A 24,996-nucleotide genomic window follows, 5' to 3' on the forward strand; every position below is an offset into this window, starting at 1 on the left:
GTCTTCGTAAGCGTTGGTAACAAATTTGGAACCTTCGCAAATTATTACCCACATCCTTACGAAGATCGGTCAACTACTTCTGCACACTTGGGCGAATATTCTTGCGAATATGAACATTTAAAACTCGCGATGAATTTGCCCAAAAGTTGCAATTTGATAGTGAATATTGTTCTCGGTCGTCCCTCGACCTCTCCTTATCCAATATCTTACGCATATAATACGCGCGGTTTACCAACAACCAAAATGGCTTACCGATGCTTACGAAAATCGATGGCGAATTACCGTCTTCACAACATTCGCTGAAATAGGAAGCGCTTCGTATTGCTGCTCTCACAGAGTGGCGAATGTTCTTGCGAAGATGAATATTTGAATTTCGCGTTGACTTCGTCCAGAATGGAGGTTGGACAGGTCCTCTCCTTGCAAGTCAATATCTTTCGAATATTACGAATGCTAACCAACGCTTGGCCTTTGCCTTTCAAAAATCAACGGCGAATGACCGTCTTCGCACTATTCGCTAAAATTTAGAAACCGGTTTCTAAATAATAAATTGACCGATCTTCGGAAGGAGGTGGGAATAATTTGTGAATGTTCCAAATTTGTTACCAGTGTTTACCACGCTTACGAAGACACGGCGAATGTTGCGGAGTTTGAGCGATTGTCAAATATTTCCGTTCGTAAGCACATTTCGCTAAAAGCATATTATCCATGTGAGAGTAGCATTAGCAAAAGCGGGCAGGATACAGGAGCAAAGTGTTGGCAGTGTCAAGTTGCACTTGCTTCATGTGTTCATTCACCACAATGCGATTTAAAACTTTATATGAACGTCAAAATATCACAACGAATAACTGCATAAATTAACATACGTAATCACAAGGGTGCAGCTTGAAATCATGCAGCGCGCATATGGATATACATGTACATGTACATGTACATGCACAACGCACATGCACAACGTCGGGTACATTACATGGGGCGATACTGTCATGTACATTACATTGTACCATGGAGAAATAATACACGGGTTAGTACTGTCATGTACATGTACATGTACAGTGTGCTGTGTGTTCCCAACCGATATACACGCAAAGAAACACTTCCGGATCATCCTGTTGTAAACTGTGTATCCCATTCCCACAACACACACGGAACTTGCAGCTACAGCAGCACAGCACACTCCTTAAACCCAGTAGAATCTCTTCTAAATAAGGAACATAACATAACATGTAGGTCATAAGATTTGAGTCACAGTCGGTGCACTTTACATAGCGCTAAGAAATTTTAATCTATTATTGGGCAATATTTCTGAATGATTTGGAATCAACATGTCGACCAATGCTGCCGGTGACGGGACCATACAAACTCTTAAGATTGTCGTAGTTGGGGGTGGCGGTGTTGGTAAAAGTGCCATCACGATACAGTTTATTCAGGTATGTAAAAAACCGAACCTAAACATAGAGGTTTTACTACAGTTTAATTCAGCTTCATACACCTACTGATGCTAATCTACCATGGTCTAATCATCATGGTCTATTAATTGTGTACAATTGTAAAAACTACAAATTAGTAGGCCAAACATTAACAATTACATGGGATATGATATTTAATTCTATCAAAAAATAGTGTGTGTCATCAGACGGTAAAATTGTTGATGTGTAACACTTTTGTCTTTATTTGGACATTATTTTACCTTATATTTTGACGTTGCAATGAATCTGTCATCATGTGATGATGGATTGATGTGTATTTGGAAAAGTTTCCGTATGGCGCCACCACTTTTTCATTCGATATGAAATAATATAGTATCTCATTGTAAAAATGAGTGAAAAGGTGGTGGCGCCATACGGAATGTTATAAGATGTGTATTTTTGTAGAAAAGATGGGTTGCACTAAATACCGACAACTCATGACCCCTCACGACAACTCACGACAACAATTTTTAAATGCACTTTAACAGAACATTTGTCAACCGTTAAAGGAACACGTTGCCTTGGATCGGACGAGTTGGTCTATAAAAAGCGTTTGAAACCGTTTGTTATGAAATGTATATGGTTAGAAAGATGTTTTAAAAGTAGAATATAATGATCCACACAAGTATCTCTCAAAATTGCACGGTTTTCTTTTTACATCGCGAACTATCACGGTCGGCCATTTATGGGGGTCAAAATTTTGACTCCCATAAATGGCCGACCGTGTTATTGGACGAGGTAAAAAGAAAACCACGCAATTTCGAGGCATATTTGTGTAGATCATTGTATTCTACTTTTACATCATCTTTCTAACCATATGCATTTTATAATAAACGGTCAAAAAACGACCAACTCGACCGATCCAAGGCAACGTGTTCCTTTAAATATATGCACAAGAGTCATTTGCACCCAAGTCATTTTCAAACTGTTGAAAAAGTTGTATTTTTAATTGAAAAAAAAAGTGTTTTTTACCCGAATTTAGTAACGAATGGTAATATCTGCCATGTTGTCTTTCAACGCACTTGGACGATTCTATTATACCGCAGGGGTGACACAATGCAAGATGATTATTCCCCTTTTAACTTCAAATTCCAGAGTGGCGGCTTAGTTACTAACAAGAAAGAAAAAATCAGTAGCTAAAACCAAAACGAAAAAATAAAACTCAGCCCTCAGAAATTACCTTACCTCCTGCGGTGTAATAGAATCGTCCAAGTACGTCGAAAGACAACATGGCGAATATTTCAGTTTGTTACTAAATTCGGGGTAAAAAACACCTTTTTTACAGCTTAAAATACAATTTTTTCAACAGTTTGAAAGTGATTTAGATGCATTGACTCTTGTGCACATATTTAACGGTTGAATTACGTTCAAATGTTCTGTTAAAGTGCATTTAAAAATTGTTGTCGTGAGGGGTCGTGAGTTGTCAGTATTTAGTGCGACCGGAAAAGATGCACAAATCTATTGTCCACATTTTATTTTAATCACAGCAATCAAGTCAAGTCTTTCAGTTTTTGAATATAAATGAGTTAAAATCTGTTTTTGTTTGTTAATTAAGATATCTCATGAAGACTGCAGAATCATAGTATGAACAATTTGTCAATTTACACATGAATTTATATTAATAAATACCTTGGACGGTTTCAAGTCTATGATTGGTCATAACCCGGTCACGTGGGGGTGTTTTAACGGTCGGTATGAAAACCGGCTTTGGAAAATAGCGAATAAGTGGCCCCTACATTTACATGTAAATCAGCATACATTGTGCAAACCTTGTGTGTTGCACTTTATCGCCTGCTTATTTAGTTTCATTGCAACTTCGCGCACATGCACGTACGCGCTGAAATTGTATCAATTTGAGATAACATGCGGGCGCATGTAAACTCATTTGTTCATGGTCTTGTTTACAGCGACATGCTATATGGACGCTGAGCTCATGGGCGCGTTTTAACGCACAAAGAACAGGCAATCATTTGCCTCCTTCAACCCCAGTGAAGGCACTGAACAGACCATAATATTTAAAAGAGCCACTGGTTTCAAAGATCAGTAATGTGATTAACGCACAAATGAGATGGGAACCATCAAAAGCTCAAATATGGCCCCTGAACATGTATCGCCGAGAGAAAAGTCTCAATATTTTGACAATTTTAGCCGTTTAATTCGTTAAGAAGATAATTATTAATGGGAATAACAGTGTTCGTACCCGGTCTTCACTGCGTGATAATGACCTTGGTTGGTGGCTTGCACTGTTAAAGGAACACGTTGCCTTGGATCGAACGAGTTGGTCTATAAAAGGCGTTTGTAACCGTTTGTTAAAAAATGCATGGTTAGAAAGATATTGTCAAAGTAGAATACAATGATCTACACAAATATGCCTCGAAATTACGTGGTTTTCTTTTTACCTCGTCGACTAACACGGTCGGCCATTTATGGGAGTCAAAATTTTGGCCGACTGTGATAGTTCGCGACGTAAAAGGAAAACCGTGCAATTTTGAGTGATACTTGTGTTGATCATTACATTCTACTTTTAAAACATCTTTCTAACCATATGCATTTCATAACAAACGGTTTCAAACGCTTTAAATAGACATACTCGTCCGATCCAAGGCAACGTGTTCCTTTAACGGTTTTCAACGAGTGGTTTAAACCCGCCGAGGCCTGGTTCTTGATAATTTACCTCAACTTCGTCTCAGTGTAATTATCAAGTTCAGGCCTCGGCACGGGTTTAAACCACTGGTTAAAAACCTCTTCACCACACATTGATTCCCTTAGTATAACAGTAAACTATAAACACATTCCAGTTGAGAGAGTGTCAGTGTCATACGTAATTGTACAGGCTACATCATGGATTCATGTACATGTACTTACTTCTGGTATGAAACCACGTATGTCTCATATAGTGAACTTAATCAATCAGGAACCCTGAGGAACTCTGTAAACAAGGGTGATTGCTAAATGTAAACCAGACCACTGGGGTTAAATGCAAGGGAGGAGTCCAACCTGGGCTTCCCCTAGCTCTACAATAAAGGATTTATTCTTTAGTCCTTGATTGAATGAGGGCCAATTTCTGGGACAGAAAAATTTCAATGCTTCGTAACTCAGATATTAAACTGGATTTTCCTGGATTCACATTCCATGGCAGAATACAAATTGGTCTAGAATGCAGAGTGCAAAAAAGATAGAACGAAAAGACTTGCTGAATAGCACAGCAAAATGCACGGGACTGGCACGCTTAAATGTAGTAGGCATGCAATGGTGTACAAAATAAAGGCATGGTAACCTACAATCCTCCAATCAAATGCCAAGGATCTACTTGGATAATATTCTTCTTTTATAAAAAAAAAACTCAACCCACTCCTGATGTCTTTATGTAACATTTTATCTCTTTGTTTTCAGTCATGTTTCGTCGCAGAGTACGACCCCACAATTGAAGATTCTTACACAAAGCAATGTGTTATTGATAACATTGTCGCAAAGTTAGACAGTAAGTATTTGTCACTTAGCTCATAGCTTTTTAAAACAACACTCAGTCAAATTATTACACTTTTTAAAGAATTATCTAGGGTCATGATCGTGATCTGGATAGCGAATTTTGTTGGTTACTTCCATTACTTTGATGCTACTCTCTGTACAATAATCACCGTGGTAAGTTGTTGGACTGCAGGACTTGCAATCATAAGGTTGGGGTTTGAATCCCCCAGCTAACTGCTGATTTCACAATGACTTGAATAAATATTGTCGTCTAGTTAATGAATCACATTTTCTTGCTTTGTGCAATGAATAATCATCTAATATAAAACGTTAAACCAATGTTTGTATGAGAGAGATTGGTTGTCAAGTTCGGTTGGTTGTCGAGTTTGCCAAGTTCCCTTGATGGGAAGACCATCTAAACAAACAAACAAACAAACTTTGGTCATCTTGACTGGAAAGATGCTTCTTTTCTCAGAGTTTTGCACATGGAATTTGAAATTACTGCCTTCATACGTTTGTGTACATATTATGTGAAAATTAGGGATTTGACTGTGGTTGCATGGTGACCAGTGCTGATGATGACATGCGAAATCATTATCAACCAAATGAAAAAGTATGATTTCTGAAATCTGAATGTTGGGTGCTTTGGATGACGCGTGCATGATATAACACGTACTATATGTAGCAAGATTTTGAACATTTTTTATACAGCTTGTTACCAGTAACCTGTACAGTGTTTGGTCATGTTCATGAATGTGTGGATGTAAATCTTTTTAGTAAAATAGATTGCTTTTATTTGCATGTAGCATTTCACCAGCAAATAAATTGATTTTGTCACCTTCAGAAATAACTTGCAGTGCAATACTGAGACAGTTTCAAAAATTCAGAGAATGTGTCGTATGTTAATTGGCTTGCTTCTGGCATATGGAATTCATGATACTGTTAATGAGTGCAAATAAAACTGTGTCACAAACTGCTGTGATGATGTTTTTATTGTACAATGTGCCAGGGGTGTTATAGTTTGAGCATGTTTGTCTCTTCTTAAGTGATTCTCTGCTTTCAACTAACATAATCCAATATGGCACAACATTACCCCAAACCTTTGCTCTTATCAGCCATGTTGAAGCTGTCCTCATGTTCAAATGAAGCAGAGGCCAGGTCATGTAGGCTTTAACACATGAGTTACATGTAAATAGAATCAACCTTGAGTGGTCACCACATACTATGAATCCAGTTAGTTTCAACTGGAGTATTCCATACCTGGAAATATGACCTTACTTGGTTAGAAAGTACATGGTAAAATCTCATACTTGGCTGACCTGTGACTACAATTTGTGTGTAAACTTCAAGGCTACATAGCTGTCAAGAAGCTACAATGCTGGCCATATCTTGTTTGTCCCCCCGTCCCTTTCAATGTTGGTTCCAATTGGCGGTCTGTTTCAGGCCTGCGCTAAACGTGGCTCTTTTGCCATGTCGAACTCAATTGATTTTCTAGCGACAAAAGTGCGGCAATAAAATGAATCAGTGACAAACGTTGAATTTATTAAATTAATTTGCCGCACTTCAATTAATTCAAAATGGTGACGCGGGAAAAAAACATTGCTAAAGAGCCATGTGACATGATGACAATTCGAGCTGTGACACTAAAAATTGCCCGACCAGGGCTTGGCATGCTACACGGCAGTGTCAAACTCAAATAAAACATTTGCGCTAAACTACGCTTTTTTGTCAAATTCAATTAACCATCTTCCAATTATTTTAGTTCGACACGACAAAAGTGTGTACTTTAACGCAGGTCTTAGTGTTACTGTCAACATTGGGGGAGGGGGGGGCGGGGAGATAATGTTTATTGTCAATGGGAAGTGGACAGGGAATGGTTTTGTGTAACATAAGGGATGGGTGGCCCGTCATTTGCATCTTTGTAATCATGAAGGTTTGATTACAATGTAGGCCTACTTTCTGCGTCTTACATGAGAAAACCAGACACAGTGTAGCTGCTCCTGCACTTCCAGTATTTGTTCATGCTGTAGGTGTACATGTACTAGTACTGGCATGACTGTAGTTAGGATTCAGTTGGTGCTTGTGTATGTAAATAGCTCACATTTTTTTTAATAGAGGAGTAAGAGCAGATTCATCTCATTTATCTCATCTTCGGTATGAGTATACTTTAGAGCTTGTTTTCTTTCAGACTGAACTAAAAATCAATATGTTAGGTTGAACATCCGTAGATTTTCAATTGCAGAACACAGCATGCACTGTGAGATGTTAGTATTCCAGTTGAAAAATCCAAGACAGCTATCTTGTCCAGTTGTCAGTTTACTGGCCTGACTCCAAACTCACTGGCCTGTGATCTGTGATCATTGGTGTAACTTTCAAGCCCTGCAGTGTACAGTGTACACACCTGCAGGCTATTCATGGTCCCTAGAAGGTTATTTTGAACCTACAAGTTGTTATGGGGTGCACTTTTGACTTGCCCCTGGCATCTGTCAAAAGTGATTCTGTCCTCGCTACCTTGTAACAGGTTCAGTGAGCTTGGCCAAAATATTTAAAGTATGGACTTCATTTCTGATACCAATTGTATCCCAGGTGTCAACATTTGAAAATGTTTAAATGCTTTAAAAATAAAAACATGGATAATGTATTGTAAATCATTAAAAAATGAAAAGGGTGTGATGGTACGAAGAAAAATATTGCAATAGTGATTTGTTTCATACCTACATTTTAGGAGAAAGCTACTTATTACATATAGATTAAAAGAAACAATTTCTTTGTGAATTTTACAAATAACAGCATAATGTGTGTTTTTTTTTAGTTTAGTTCAAATCTTAAATTCATTTGTAAGAATCCCATATTATACAAATAATGAATGTTTATGAGTGTAATGGTGTGAATGTGTTCATGAGTTGAAAGATGGAATGTTCTGTTCAACGAGGCGGAGCCGAGTTGAATGGAACATTTCATCTTTCAATGAATGAACATTTTGCACTATTGCACGAACTAAAAACATTATATGACATTCAAGTAGATCTTTGTCATTTTGATTGGAGGATACAACTTTCAAAATAGACAAACCGTAGGCCTACAATTTTTTATTGTGAAATTACACCCGTGTTGGGTCGGCCTGTTTGACATTTTGAGACATGTAGTTGCCGAATGCTAGTATGTGCCTTGTAGTAACACTGCTGCGTTACCAAAGACACGCGCAGGCAGTGATGTTTTTTGCTCAGCGTGCAATAGTACTTTTCGGATGGAACAAAAACTGCACGCTGAGTGACGTAGTGTGCAATAGTACTTTTATTTGCTAACACGTGATGGACAATCCTCCAATCAAATGGCAAGGATCTGCTTGGGTGTTATAAAAGCCCTGCTATTCTCTTTGTGATAATTTGTATTGTTTGTTCTGTACAACTGTACAACTTTGCCAAATGACATTAATACTGTATGATTTGTTCTTTTTTTTGTTCTTTAGTTTTGGATACAGCAGGCCAAGATGAGTTTAATGCAATGAGAGAACAGTACATGAGGACTGGCGATGGATTCCTTCTTGTGTACAGTCTTACCAATAGAACAAGGTACACGTCAAAAGTTTCCCTCGGTCTTCCCAACATTCTCTGAAATCTCATCCATTGTATTCCTTGAGTTTGATGGATACATGTGCGTTGCCATGACTTGAGTTCAAATTTGAGTCTCAGTGCTCAGGAGATGGTTTGAGTTAAAATCAATCAAACAAAAATTAGCAATTGAAATATATTTTATAAGCTTAGTTGCCATGAGAAAATGTATCTAATATGAGTTTTCTTGGAATATTAAATTATGAGAAAATAAAATTAGCTGTTGCAAACAACTTACCAACCAAATGGACTGATGGTATAAATAGAAATATAAAAAAAAATAGTTAATGGTCTGACGTTTTGACCCTAGCAGAGTCTTTCTCGAGGCTAAAAGACAACACAACAAGCATGAACAGGTAACTAAGTGAAACATTTATAAGCAGTGAAGTGGAAATACATGAATGGGGTTAGAAAGCATACAGAAAAAAGCAAGGGGTAAACAATGAATGGGGGACATTATTAAATTATATCAACAACAAAATTATATGGCTAGGAAAAAAAGTGTTTTTTTTTTACTGAAAATAATTCCGCACAAGTAACAGGAAAAGTTTGGGTTTTTTTTTTACTGAAAATAGTCCTGCACAAGTAACAGGAAAAGATTGATTAATCCTTTAGCATGAACTGGTTAGACAACAAGATTATTATTGTAACACATGTACAGTGTAGGACCTACAGGCTGACTATGCAAATGGCTCACAGGCTTAGGATTTATTTTTAAAATGTACAGTAGGCCTACTAAGTTACTTGTTTCTGAGAAATATAATGTAGTAATACACTGTAAGCAAAAACTATTAATGTATCATTGGTCAACTTCCTCATCATGATCTTTTAATGGATCTATGTTTGGGTGAAGTTAAAAACAAAACATGATGCTGGTACAGGCTTGTACTTCTGTATGCTTCATATTCCAGAAGCATTTGACTGGGCCCGTATTTGCCTATTAGTAACACTTACTTGATTGACATTAAAGCCATTAAACACTTTCGGAAAAGGAACAAAAAAAAGTTCACAGATTTACAAATAACTTACAGGGTTTACAGAAGGTAATGGTAAAAGGCTTCTCTTGAAATATTCCATGAAATGCTTTACTTTTTGAGAAAACATTAAAACAATTATCAATTCTCGACAACAAGAATTACGGATTATAGTAAACACAATGTCATGACACGGCGAAACGTGCGGAAACAAGGGTGGGTTTTCCCGTTATTTTCTCCTGATTCCGATGACCAATTGAGCCTAAATTTTCACAGGTTTGTTATTTTTAAATATAAGTTGTGATACATGAAGTGTGGGCCTTTGGACAACACTGTTTACCGAAAGTGTCCAATGGCTTTAAGCCAATGGACCATTGTTAAATAGAATTTTCTGATATTTATGGAAGATCAAATTTCCACTCTAAGATCCAAGTTTACACAGAATAACAATCAAATTGACTGATTCATCGAAACAGCGCTGAATGATTACAATGTGTGTTAAGAGTAATTAGGACTTGAATTCTAATTTGATTTAAGGAAACATGCTGACTGGGAGAAATGTTCTTTGTACATGTATTCTGTAAATTCTCTTTTCTAATGAAAAATCTGTGCATTTATAATGAATGATTATATTTTAGTCAGGTCATTTAAGGAAGCCCACATAAAACTCTATCAGGGCACATATTGGCATTAACGTTCATCTTTCCTTATTTGCTAATGACACCCCTCCCCCCCCCCCCATATTGAAGGATCATTCATTTGAAATGATGTGGTAAACATATCATACTTATTTGGAACATGTGTTTTGAAAAATGTCATGTAAAATTAGATTAATGTATGAAAAAGCATAAAATGCAATCTGAACACATAATAATTTGTTCTCATAAATCTTCATCTTTCCTGTTTGCTCTAGTTTTGAGGAAATAATCAAGTTTCACAAGCAGATTCTGCGGGTCAAAGATCGGGATGAGTATCCCATGATCCTTGTGGCTAACAAGGCAGATTTGAATGACCAACGAGCGGTAAGTTGGTATTTTCACTTTGTAGAGTTTCAATCAATGTTGTATGTCAAGATCATTGCAGGCCTGTATGCTTTGTTTTTTGAAGGAGCACAATACCAAGGCCTGTCTCCTAGGTAAAGGGCACGCTACAATATAATAGGCCCTGTGAGCATTTCAAGGGCTCCAAGGCAATGACCAGGGGGCATGGAGGCAATCCCCTTCCGTTGTCTCTGTGAATGATCAGGCCTGTGACATCGTACACAAATTTGCTGAGACTTTCAGTTGATTTGTAAATGCATAGGTAATTGGCATTTAACCTACTACAAAGTATTAGTAAACGATACATACATGTTGTTGTCTTCTACACAGCACAATGTCATCAAACTGACACTAGAAGGTACTGCCGTTTTGACAGTTGCCTTACAGCATATTTTCTCTTTTTAATTAGCTGAATCATGTCTGTGTGTCTGTGTGCGTGTGTGTGTATGTTTTTGGATCTCCTCCCTGGATACCGCATCAAACCTCGCCAAATTTACACGGAAGAAAGGAGCTGACTAAATCCGTTTAGAATTGACAGATTTATGAGCAAAAGAAACACCCAAATTTGTGGGGTTTTGCACGCTGTTCTCACTGTTGCTATGTGCAGCGCACGTACAGTACAAGCAAAGAACTGTTGCTATATGCCTCTCTTAATATTTATGCATGAGGTACATCACAATGCTAACCCAAAACGAGGCTACGACTGCAATTGGTGGCAAGCGTGGGCCCATAGCCTCATTTTGGGTAAGAATTATGACGTCATGCATAAGTATTGAGAGAGGCGTATGGGACGGGATCATGGGGGAGAGGAAGTGGCAGGGGGACGGGGGAATGGCACCTAACACACAGCTACATTTTTTCAGGACATGCATTCGTCCTCAAGCAAACTATCACAAACTGAACAAAACACACCTTAAAGGGTCTATGTACGATTTGTAGGACGAAAAACACAGTGTCCACAGATTTACACTAAACGTACACAGTTTGAAGATAATGACAGAAGAAAATATTACTTGCTGAGGTGCTGTAGTTTTTGAGAAATGAGTAGTACAATGTCATGAAAATAATTTTCGTCTCAGTGATCATGAAACGAACATTATTTTAGCATGTAAAAACGTATTTTCATGACATTGTTTTACTCATTTCTCAAAAACTACAGCACTTCAGCAACTAATATTTTAAAGTACACTTTCTACTATCATTATCTTCAAACGGTGTAAGTTTAATGTAAATCTGTGGACTTTGTTTTCTGTGTACAAAAAGTACCCAAATTCTTTAAAAGATTACGCATAGGGCTGGGACATTAATTTTTATTTTAAACCTCGCGGCATCTACACCTATTTTGTTATAGTTGACATTACCTCTTCCTATTATTTAAAGGCAGTGGACACTATTGGTAATTACTCAAAATATATATTAGCATAAAACCGTACTTGGTAACGAGTAATGGAGAGCTGTTGGTAGTAAAAAACATTGTGAGAAACGGCTCCCTCTGAAGTAACAAAGTTTTTGCGAAAGAAGTAATTTTCCTCGGGTTTTATTTCGAGACCTCATAATTAGATGAGGCCTCGAAATCAACTTGCATCTGAAAGCATACAACTTCGTGTGACAAGGTTGTTTTTTCTTTCATTATTATCTTGCAACTGAACTTGAGCTTAAATTTACACAGATTTGTTATTTTATGCATATGTTGATATGCACCAAGTGAGAAGACTGGTCTTTGAAAATTACCAATAGTGTCCAATGTCTTTAATGATGCCTGTTTGAGCAAAACCTTCGCACCACTTAGATGGACTTTTTCGTGAACATTCAAAGTTTCAATCTCTGAATAATGAGTTACATGTACATGTAGGACAAGAATGTGTTGTTTGTTTAGAATCTGTATCAATAGTTATTGGCACCATTATACTCTAACAGCCCTTCAGTGAATATTTTCGAACGGCAATTAAAGATGAAATCAAGAATCTACCATGTACATTTTGAAACATTTGTATTTCAGTTTTCAACAACCGGTCAGACAAACAAGCTTTAAGCTTTTTGAATTTATGGAAACTACAGAACTTTAATAAAGTAATGCAGTCTCGACGTGTATCTTTTGAATATTTTGGTTGCTCCTGCCCCATGTTATTGTATTAAGGTGTCGTCATCAGAAGCACAGGAACTTGGCAAGCAGCTCAAGGTAGAGGTGATTGAAGCAAGTGCCAAGACAAGAATGAATGTGGACCAATCTTTTCATCAACTTGTTAGAACAATACGGTAAGAAACAGTGAGCCTTGACTTTTTTAATGTTTCAAATGTTGGTGAACATTTAACCGAATCACTTGCAGTCTATTCCTGTTCAGACTTTACATGTATACATGGTATATGTAATACATAATGACATACAGTGTAGATCTGCATTGAACCCCTATCACAGAGCCATGAAAACTAAGCTCTGCATATATCAAGCACAGATCAATACAATGGTTAATTTAGTTTTTTCAATCTTTTTGGTATTAAACAACACCGAAATGTCAAAACTTGAACCAAGTTCCAATGTCCAATGTCTCAGTTCTTTTTTTGCTTTTTTTTTCTACTTTGTTTAATCTATGTATTTTTCAGCAAGTAATCCTGGGAAGACAGACCGCTAATGAGAATAAGTGATCCAAAAAAATGATCTAAATGATTACATTGTAACTCATGTTTGCATTCATGCTGCTAAAAAAGAGCCCAGTAGCTTTTTCCCAGATTCTGTTCACTACAATTTTGCAGAAAGAAAAATATCACAGTTTCGCCAAGACCTTTTTCAAGTGACCTTAACTTGCATATAAAATCCTGTGAGTAATTTGTTATTAGTCATTTCTGTTTCCGACAAGCAGCAGTGGTTTGTGTACTCAATCATCAGTTTCATAAAACATGTTCTGTAGTTTTTAATTTTCAAGATGGTGAAATGTTATATCTCCTCCTAAGTCAAACTCTCAAATGTCAATTAATAATGGTATTGTATTCTGATATCTTAGAATCATCCTCCTTTTGGCCAACCATTTATCCGTTAAGTATCTATTACATTTGTTAATGATCATTACTTGCACTGGCTGCACATCCAATTATGTGTTGATTACGTCTTAATTTGCTAAAGTGCAAGCAAAGCACTTTTGTACAATAATACTGATTTTAATCCACTCATTTTGAATTTGATGCAAGTTTTGCATTTCAGAGAGTTTGTCTTAATAATTGTTGAGTAAGTTTTGTTTTGAATCAATTAAATGCTGGTTATAACTACTACAATTATTGATGATTCTTTTTTTTAGACAAATGTATAAAAACACTAAAGACTTAGGATATCTATCATAATTGTTGATTGTTTTTATACATTTGAGTGTCAATGCAATGTGATTTTAATTTACTGTATTGATCGAATTGTTTTCTGTAGAAAATTTCAAGCAGAGGAGAACCCACCTATGCTGCAACGACCAAGCAAGAGTAGCAGTGATAAGCAATCATGCTGTGCACTATTGTAAAGCCATCCTTCCATAAATGTCTACTTAGTTTGTGGCAATAATTATGTCAGGTAAGGATGCTGTGTAATGATAGTGCTACATGTTTTTGACAGACTTTGGTTATTTGGGAGTCAGGGATCAACTTTAATTAATACTCTGTATCAAGAGCTTATTAGACTTGAGTTTTGATCATAAGCTGTATTAACTCAGCAGCAAAACCACTTCCAATCCAGTGACTTTCATAAACGCCATCAAGTGTGTACATGTATACACAATGATAATCAAAATAATAATAGTGGCTTCTTACATGTATATAGTGCGTATATTCGTCACTCAATGGCGCTCAATGCTCTTTTTAACATACAGTATTTTCCTGCAAGAAATGTGGGACTACATTTGAATTATGAGATCTACTCCTTTTACATAGCACCATGTCATGGTTGATATGGTGCTGTCGCACAATATGCTGCCAATCAAACCAGGAACACTGGGGCGAACCCCTTCTCTTTTCAAAAAGTGCACTGGGTTCTTTTACATGCATTACACAACAAACAGGACCAGAAGATTAACGTCCCATCCGAAGGAGGAAGCATTCTGGTTAGGTGTTTTGGTTATTGACACAGTTGACATGACTGGGACTCGAAATGCAAACTCTGCTGATCAGAAACACCAGAGTTTGAATCCAATGCTATTAACGGCTAGGCCGTCGTGATACCTCATTGATACACACAGGCATGAGAATCTTTCGGTTTAAACCGGAATTCCGTTTTTTTTCCTTTCAAAAATGTGGTCTCCAAGTTCGATGTGAATTTGCTATAAAATTCGGGGGGTAGGTTTTTGGGGGTATACATTTGGATTTCTCTAATCCGTCTTCTCCAGTCAGACAATGTAAGTTTACCTTTGTAATTGTTATTATCGCGGATCCCCACACGTCGTTCATGAAATACCGGCACCTAAACAATAAATTGCCGTCCAGCAACTGGCCCAGTTTACGGCCTGTGGTCTTCCTAGCATCGCGCATGCATGCAGCAGCGACAGATGTATAAACTTGCCTCATTCCTTACTTCGTTTATAGTGGTACGGTTCAATAATGTTTGCGTGTAATGCGCTTGCTGCTGCAGCAAAGATAACTCGTGTGGGGACTTTTGAAAGTCTACTGAAAAAACAATGCACGTGTTTGCACCATGTGTACTGTGTACTGTGTACGTGCAGGTTTGTACACGAACCAAAGAGCGGCGCGGCACGAATCTGAGATAGCCGGCAGGCCATGGAAAACTGGTACTTGTTATTGCCTCACAACCAGCGAAAGATATATTGGGAACCAGCGAACACACTGTACGTCCGGACGACGTGCTTTCTTCATTGGTTCTATTTCTATGTTGGGGTCTAATCTCAACCTCGTTCCAGTTATACCCTATGCTGAATAACAACCTCTTTCTCAAAAACACATCGCTCTCGCCAAATATATAGGCCTATATATATTTTAAAATGTGCGTCGCCGACGGATCGTTAAAATCATAAACATTTAATTGCAAAAGAATTTCTTTTACATAACCGAATTTCAAATCTAGAACCTATATAAATGATTGTTGGTGAGAAAAAAAGCATTTTCAAGGGCAGAAATAAGGGATAAGATCGTCAAAAAAATAAAAATATTATTACTATTATTTTTTTTTCCCCTTCTTTTTCCGGAATTGTAACAAAATCGCAGGCGAACCCAAAATTGTTTGAATTGTTTGAGCTTTACATTCCTTATTTTCCCTTAAACCTATTATTTAAAAAAAAAAGGAAAAATGAAAAAAAAGTAGCTCACTTCTACCTGGAAAAATAGGTGTCAGAAATGCATCAGAGACCACCACAGAGCTTCTAAAATTCCCAGGGCCCTTAAGCGGGCCCTGGACCCCGGCCGTAAGGGACTTCGCGCTGCGCGCTCGTGTTGCACACAAAAATGATGGAGTATTGACATTTCCAATCAACTGAATTTTTTTCCTGTTTTTTTATCATCACCCATTCTCATGCCTGTACACACCAATTTTTCCAAACTGGCTCACGGCGAATGTCTAAAATATTCTGGAAGTCCATAAGATGATCATTGAATACTGACTTACAAAAGGTTAAAGGGCAGGTACATAATTGGTTTCTGGAATGATACACTTATTTCAAGGGTATGGTTTCCATGAAACATCAGAAAAGTACATGTGTAAAGTTTACTACGGTTAAGGTGTTTCTTTGTATTAAACATTGCACTATGTTTAAAAAGTTTAGTTATTGATAACACATATTACTGTATTGTAGCAATTACTGCCCATGATTCAGTGTCTTAGATGAAATTTTTTTTTTTTTGACGTCCCATTTCTCAACACCAAATGTGTACCTTCCTCTAAAAATACAACATTTAAGAAGAAAGAAGGCAAGGGTGAGTGCAACAAGATATCCGACCTCCCAATGGTTTGACCAACAATGAAAACGCACATCTTTGTACGCACAGTGCACAGGATTGTCAAATAAGCAACCTTTTTTTGACCTGCTCAAATGATGTCATGTGTATTGGTTTATACTAAGCTTGGGCGATATTGCTTTTAGTTAATACTCTTGTGTAGTCAACTCATTTTGTTTAATACTGTATAGAAAACCAAACTTTGCCATAATTAATGTTTTCAGGTGGGTTTTTTTTTTTGGGGGGGGGGGGTAGTCTTGGTTCCAAGACCATTTGTGTTGCGCGGTCACACACAACCATTGTTCCAATCTATGCATGGCAAACTGTCTTGCTTGTTATGAATGAACATAGAGGGCGCTGTGACTAGCATTCTCCCCCTCATTGACAAATCCGGATGATCCGTGAATCAGACATACAAAGGGCTCTCTATGTTCATTCATTACAATTAAGCGTGTACAGTTTGCCGTGCATATAGATCAGAACGTTGTTTGTGTGTGTGACCGCGCAACACCAATGGTCATGGAACTGGGGGGGGGGTTAAAGAAAATAGCAAGTTAGAAAATAGTTAAACTTGTTACCTTTTTCATTTTACCAAAATGAAAACCAAATTTTCCTTATTTCTTGGGGCAAGCAAAGCAGAAATTGGATTAAAGTAGTATGAATATTGTACGTGGTTACATGAGATGTATACCGTTCTTTATTTCTAAAGTGGTTTCGTTTGTAAAGAATTTTTACATTATATTAAGTTAACCTGTGAGCTATTTAAAGTTCTTGTTTCGTCCTGATTTGTTTGTATTAGTAACTTTCACAGCAATCTAGCAGGAGTTTCTTGGCATTATGGAGATAAATTAGAACAACAAAAGGCAAGGGTTTTGGTTTTTTTTAGAAGTTGCTATTATGCTTCGTTTTTAGCAAGTCAGAAAAAAAGTTATTTTTTACCTATTTACATGTAAGTCTCAGAATCAATCATAAAGTATAATTTGTTAACAAATGCTGTTTTGAACTAATGCAATAAAAACAGACCTTATCTACATCTGGTTATTTTTGCAAATATCAGAAATAGATTTTTTGTACTATGCTATTTAAATCTTCTATCACAAAATGTCTGATAAACTTTAAATTGAGAAGTTTTAATGGCTCAAAAATATTGGTATAATATTGAATAAATTTCTCTTTCAAAGGAATGCACCATTGCCGTGAGTAAAATGTAGTGAAAATGTTACTCTCTGCTTCCAATAGATGATGCTTCTTTTGGCTTTGTTTTTAATCTTTTAAAGAAATATGTGCCTTGCAAAAACACAAAGCAGCCATTGCAGATTCTTATACTATGTTTGATTCCATGTTTGTACATGCTACCAAGCTGAGGTTGCTAGCATACATGTAGTTTGATTCCATGTTTGTACATGCTACCAAGCTGAGGTTGCAAGCATACATGTAGTTTGATTCCATGTTTGTACATGCTACCAAGCTGAGGTTGCAAGCATACATGTAGTTTGATTCCATGTTTGTACATGCTACCAAGCTGAGGTTGCAAGCATACATGTAGTTTGATTCCATGTTTGTACATGCTACCAAGCTGAGTTTGCTAGCATACATGTAGTTTGATTCCATGTTTGTACATGCTACCAAGCTGAGGTTGCAAGCATACATGTAGTTTGATTCCATGTTTGTACATGCTACCAAGCTGAGGTTGCAAGCATACATGTAGTTTGATTCCATGTTTGTACATGCTACCAAGCTGAGTTTGCTAGCATACATGTAGTTTGATTCCATGTTTGTACATGCTACCAAGCTGAGGTTGCTAGCATACATGTAGTTTGATTCCATGTTTGTACATGCTACCAAGCTGAGGTTGCAAGCATACATGTAGTTTGATTTCATGTTTGTACATGCTACCAAGCTGAGGTTGCTAGCATACTTGCTCATTTTTACAACTATCTGTGTATTTTACACAGACTTACAAATATGACAACAAGGTAGCCTATGGTTACTGCTTAGGATAAACAAATTGTTTGTTCAATCGATTTATTCCTTTTCCCTTTTTAATGATTAATTTTACTGCATTTCATTTGAAACAACAAAGGTATAATGTTGTTTAGTGTTGATGTTTTAATGAGAATCACTCAGCTTTGACTTTGTTTGTCAATACTTATTGCCATTTCTTTGTCTGATTGTACATGTGTTGTGCCTTTGATTGTGCTTGAGGTTATTGGTAACATTAATCTGTAACATGAAGCTGGCAATCCCTAGGTGATCAAGTTTATTTAATAAATGGACATTTGCATCGGGATAAAGAATATTAATCTTGGTTTTACCCATATACACTGACACTGCTCTAGAATTGCAAAAGGTCGTTGGTTCAAATCCCACTCGAGTAATATGCCTGTGATTTTGTTCACAGAACTCGAGACATACCTGTCTACTTGCAGCTCCATTCAGGCATGCAACTCTTCCGCGTTTCTGCGGAATTCTGCGTTTTTTTGTTTTTTTTTATAGCCTTATACATGCCTGGCATTAACAGTGTACAGCTACAATCATGTAAAATAAGCCTAGTACATGCTAAAAATGCACCTAAGAGCATAATAAACCTCAACATTTTCGAGGGTACCATTGTGGGTATCATGTCCCGTGGCGTTTCGGCTGCCTCGCTCCGCACTTGCGTTGTGCCTTTGAAAATTTTCCTCTTTTTTTTTTAAACGGGCAGTTGCATGCCAGTCCATTACACTGGGCTCAGCTTGGTGGTTATTATAAAGCTTTAAAATGTAAGTTTAAAGAGTTACTATTTCTTGAATTATACAAATGATTAGGGCTTAGGGATGAATAAGTGAAGGTTCTTTCTAATGTTTAAATTTTTAGGACTTAACCAATTCCATCAGCTCTCCTTGGACAAGGAGGGTTGTTAGGATGAAATTAGCACAGGTAGTAGTGCTATAAGTTTCCAAGCTATTGCTCAGTTGATTTGAATGTGCCTTTATTGCTCTTTAATTATTTGTTGTCTGACACCAATCTGTTTATCTCTACATTATGTACTCGCCAATCGGAATCAGCTAAAATAATCATCGTCAGACCCAACCTTTATGAATTTTGAATTAAAGGGACTGGACACTATTTGTAACTCAAAATAATTGTTAGCATAAAAACTTACTTGGTGATGAGCAATGACAACCTGTTGATTGTTAAAAAAATTGTGAGAAACAGCTCCCTCTGAAGTAACGTAATTTTTTTTTAAGGTAATTTCTCACTCCAATATTAAAAGCCATCAGGCCTGAAGCCTTTTATAACTTCTAAAAGCACACAAATTTGTGCAACAAGGGTGATTTTATTTTTTCAATATTTTGTTTCAACTTCGATACCCAATTGAGTAAAAATGTTCAAAGATTTGTTAATTTGTATGCATATGTTGGGATACACCAAGTAATAATACTGTTATTTGACAATTACCAGGGTTTCCAGTGCCTTTAAAGTAGCTGCAGTTTGAATAATCCACTTGTACTTGTTTCATTATTAAGTAATAGTCATGTTGGACAACAAATCAATGTTATCGTCTTAGTTAACATTCAGTGTTGGAGATTCTTGGTGACAAACATTCTTGCAAGTCTTTTATTGTGTTCGTGATCAGTTCTAGTAGGAAAAACTATTTGTGCTTGGTGTATAGTTTAATTGTTCATCTATGCATGGAATAATCCAATTGTATTAATATTTTGTATGCATGAAAGCTATCAAACTTGCTAAAAATCTTGAGATTTTATCAACTAATATTTCAACACATGGTGCCATTTAACGTTTTAAAATAATTTTTAAGCATTTTTACAAAACGAATTTTGTATTGGTAATTAATGAGACGCGATGTGTGTCACTAAATGTTTCAGGTTTCAGGTATGTGTTTTATGTTTATATATTATGTACAGCTTTTCAGTTGGTAAATTTAATTTATTTTATTTACTTCATTTTATAGGGATTCTACTTAACTGTCTGATTGTTATTGTAGATTATGATATGTTCTTATTGCTAATAATGCTGCTATAAAGCAAATGAAATTACTCAGCCATTACATCTTTTTGGAGCAGAAACAGGACATGTTGTAATGTGTCTTGTTTGTACTTGGTTCCTGGCATTTTCTACTAAGCAACTCTCTGGAACTTCCCGTTTAAATTTAGCTTTGGTTGTTGTGATGGTAGATTCAAAACTACATATAGTAATAATCCAATACTCCCTGATAGAAGTCTATGGCTAGTCAGAAGACAGTCTAGCCACTTTATATTGTCAATATATTAAGCATTTCAATCCTTATGGAATCCATACAAATATAAACCGTTCTGAAGGAAATTTGTTGATGTAGTGATGCTAAATATGTTGTATTAAAAACACAATGTTTGGGGCCATGCCAAACATTTACATTTATAAATAAACGACTCAAAAGATAATGATTTGCTGCAAAAATCAAGATACTTAATCTTGCTGATGTGCTTCCATGGTTCCTATTGATAACAAAATACAGTAAGGATGTCATAAATTGTATTGTTGATCAAGTAGATAGTAATGGATATAAGTCAACAGTCATTCAGTCAGTGAATGTCCAGTAATTGATTTATTTATTGGCAATGGTTGGTTTATTTATTGGTTGGTTGGTTTGTTGGTTGGCTGGGGTTTGGTTGGTCTGTTGATTGAATGGTTGATTGATAATTTAAATTACCCTGTAAAGAAGTTCAATATGATCCCTTCATCAAGAAGGGACTTAATTTCTCTTAAATAGAAAAACAAATTGCAAAGAAAGATGACCTATTTCAGCCAAATATTCCTATGTTGTTGTAGCGCTTTTTGTGAACTGAACAAGGTTAAAAAAAATACCAGCACTTAAAAAGAGTCCTTCCTTGTTGGCACATTGTACAAACTGCACAGAGTTAGACTTTGTAGTCAGTAAATCATTGTAAGCAATGGTTTCCAAGCCAAATGCAATTATTAGAGGAACACGTTGCCTTGGATCAGTCGAGTTGGTCTTTGAAAAGTGTTTGTAACCATTTGTTATAAAATGGATATGGGTAGAAAGATGTTGTAAAAGTAACATACAATGATCCACACAAACATGCCTCGAAATTGCACGGTTTTCCTTTTACTTCGTTGACTAACACGGTCGGCCATTTATGGGAGTCAAACTTTTGACTCCCATAAGAGGCCGACCGTGTTAGTTTGCAAAGTAAAGAGAAAACTACTCAATTTCGAGGCATGTTTGTGTGGATCATTGTATTCTACTTTTACATCTTTCCAACCATATGCATTTTACAACAAAGGGTTACAAACGCTTTTTATAGACCAACTCGTCCGATCTAAGGCAACGTGTTCCTTTAATTACAGGGAAAAAAATAAACACAAAATATTTTCGAATCGACTTGGTAATTTATTCAATGTTTGCAAATATTACAATCACGTTTACTTTTTACTAATCTAGACTTCCTATATAAAGTAGTTATTTTATTGTGACTTTTAGAAGTTGTTGCCAAACTTGTATCTAGTAATAATTACTTTTCAGAAAACAATTTTAAGTAGAAATAACAAAGTATGTACATGTAAAAAGTTATATTAATATTTTATGAATCTCAATTATAGGATATCTTCTGTCAAAGTAATCAAAAACGACTTTTGTTTTACCATAGAAGTTTGATGTATTTTAAAAAAAACTTCTCTGTTGAGGTATGGGGGAAATAAATTAGTTTTTGCCAAAAAAGTTTAGAATTTGTATACTTGTATTGAATTATTTGTAGGTTATGTTTAAAGATGCTATGTCAGATTTTTTGCCTAAACATTAAAAAATGATTTTTTTTAGTGAATGGTATTTTAAAGAGTATCACCCGCCCTAACGAAAAAAAGTTAAACTTTTACTTTTAATGGTCAGGAACCATGACAACAATTTAAAACGTTTCTTATAAAATACATAAGAATTGGTAACGTGATATATTGTCGGGATCCCGACAAAAACTAATTTTGAGCACTTTATTTTACTGCTACTTATAATTGGCGGACTTTTTCAAGCAATGGCTCAAATGAAAGCTTGTAACTTTCTCGACCCCCATCAAAATACCTATTGAATTTTAAATCAAAATTTTTGGGTCAAATCGGCCAAAAATCTGGCATAGCATCTTTAAGTGATATAATGTAGTTATCACACAGTGCTCTTGGAGTATGGGAACACATAGAACTTCTGCATCCCATATCAATTTAGCCGAAAGCCAAGTTGGATATGGGATGCAGACAAGCTTTTATAACGAATTTACCTTCAAGCAAACTTAGTGTGCAGTTGAAGGCAATATGCAGTGTTTGAGCAGTTGAAAATGGACTGCCAGTTCAGAGTCTGGGTTTAAGTTTGCTTAAAATTAATATGAGTTAAACCAAGTGCAAGTGGATTAAAGACAAAGGGAATGAATATTGCTTCCTATCCATAATGCAACATAGATGTTAGTGTCCTATATTAGTTTCATATTTGAAGAGTTATTGGAAAACAACTTTATCTTCCAGCAAACTTGCCAATAAAGAAAAGATTAAATACTAAACAAAGCTGTTTCCTTACAATTCTGTTCAGGTTTCAACCGCATTTTGGGTTATTTCACAAAAATAGCCCCAAGGTTAACTTACAAACAATAAGACAACACAATGAAATATTCTTAGTAAGGTTGGCCTGCTGCTGAAATAACTTTTTTTTTTCACATTAAATCCATTGCAAAAATGTGCAGGTCTACCTGTCTACATGTACTTTCAAGTCAAGGAATGCTTTTAAGATACAGCATGCAATATTATATGCTCACATGTATTAGGGGTACAACAATCACATGTACAAGAGTGACTACTCGTACACCATGGTAAAATGGTGTCAAATTGCTTGCAAATATTATAGGGCAAGTGTGCAAATAACATTCAATTTTCAATTGAAACTGAAGATTCCACATCTTACGTCATTGCATTCTCTATGATATTGTTGGTTTTATCTTGACTGAACTTATAGAAGTAAGAGAATACGTAGGTTTTGTGTGCGTGTTTGTGGGGGTGGGGGGGGGGGGGGCTGACTCCAGCATGATAGCATGTATCTTATGGAGACCAGATATGGGTGATCGAGATGTCCTTTTAACAATCATTTGATTTTTTATTGGGGATGAACTGTACCACTTTTAACTGTCAATGTGTGCCTATCATTTTCAACGTTGTGGGAGTCAATTCCATTGTGTTCATTTTTATCCAGTCAGGGTACGTGTGCTAAGTGTACTGCATGCCATGCAAGAGTCCAATATAATACCAGTCGTTGATTTCATCAAACTCTTCCTAACTTTTGATTAATCTTGGGACTTAAACCGAGTTAACTTCCATTAACCATAGACGTTAGGACGCAGGACGGGAAAATGGGTTACTCGTTCTGACTCTAGAAAGGATTAATCCTAGCGTTTTGTGAAATCAGCTGCAGGTCTCTATAACATAACTTTTCCTATGCAGGCATTATGATTGGTGCTTGGATGGAGTTACAAGGGCTGACCGATGTACATTCACCAATATATGTGGAATAGGTTAGACTTTCCAGGCTATTTAAAAACAATTTGACTGATTTTTCTGAGGTCACACATAAATCAGCAATCATATTAAAGTAGTAAGAATACCATGCCTGCCTGGAATGGTTCACTAAAAAACTGTGACAAATTGTCACAGAATATGTACTTGGGATTAATAAATTATTAATTGGTAAGACTTTTAAAGACAATCTGCACAATCTTTTACATTGACTTTCAAATTTTATTTTTGTGTAACCTTGGTTTATAACAAACTTTTACTACCACCTATAACACAAATACTACTGTTTTTTTTTTTTTTACATGTACACTTATATTGAAGAGTTTGCAGTAACACCATGTAATAACAATCTCTAAATGAGTTGGGGTGGTTCTGAAAAGAACCGTTGGATTAACTCGATGTTTCGATCAGTATGCTCTGATCGTCTTCTGGAGAATGAAGAGCATACTGATCGAAACGTCGAGTTAATCCAACGGTTCTTTTCAGAACCACCCCAACTCATTTAGAGATTGTTATTACATGGTGTTACCGCAAACTCTTCTATATCTTATTTCCACCATGCAAAGTTTCAAATCCTACTTACACTTATATTGTGATCTCCAAGGTGCTGATCTTATACAGTAGGTTACAGAAAAATGTGGCTAAATAAAAACAGCATACTTTCTAAATTGATTAATTATGTCTGTACATTTCTGGTTGGTGAAAACCCTTTATACTATGAACAGTCTTCAATGATGTCCTAAAAGCAGGTTTGTAAATGGTATGCTGTTAAAACATTTCATCACTACAGGTATCAAACACATATATTTAATTGTAAATGCCTTATATTATTGTCATCCACAAAATATTGTATAATTATATTCACTGCACTGACAAAAGACTTGCTAGTCTTGTGTCTGTCAACATTCCAGTGTGTTTATGAATCGTAGGGGTTCACCAAGATGTTTGTATATGAATGAGACTTGCATTGTTT

The 24,996-nt window shown here is 36.2% G+C and overlaps 1 protein-coding gene across 3 annotated transcripts; it reads left to right on the forward strand.

Moving 5' to 3' along the window:
• The first annotated feature begins 1,074 nt into the window (after nt 1-1,074).
• LOC139940119 (ras-related protein R-Ras2-like) lies at nt 1,075-24,954 on the forward strand. 3 transcript variants are annotated; one of them, XR_011786385.1, is made up of 7 exons: nt 1,075-1,427; nt 4,860-4,947; nt 8,404-8,506; nt 10,433-10,541; nt 12,697-12,815; nt 13,972-14,109; nt 16,439-24,954. XR_011786385.1 is itself a non-coding variant. In XM_071936364.1 (6 exons), the coding sequence occupies exons 1-6, from the start codon at nt 1,323-1,325 to the stop codon at nt 14,057-14,059; spliced, it is 612 nt and encodes a 203-aa protein (XP_071792465.1). In that variant the 5' UTR covers nt 1,075-1,322; the 3' UTR covers nt 14,060-15,667. The 3 variants fall into 3 exon arrangements, 1 of the variants encoding a protein (XP_071792465.1); XR_011786386.1 differs by having other exon boundaries at nt 17,287-24,954; XM_071936364.1 differs by lacking the exon at nt 16,439-24,954 and having other exon boundaries at nt 13,972-15,667.
• The last annotated feature ends 42 nt before the right edge of the window (nt 24,955-24,996 follow it).

Source organism: Asterias amurensis, chromosome 7 (assembly GCF_032118995.1).
Source record: "Asterias amurensis chromosome 7, ASM3211899v1".
NCBI classification, from domain to species: Eukaryota; Metazoa; Echinodermata; class Asteroidea; order Forcipulatida; family Asteriidae; genus Asterias; species Asterias amurensis.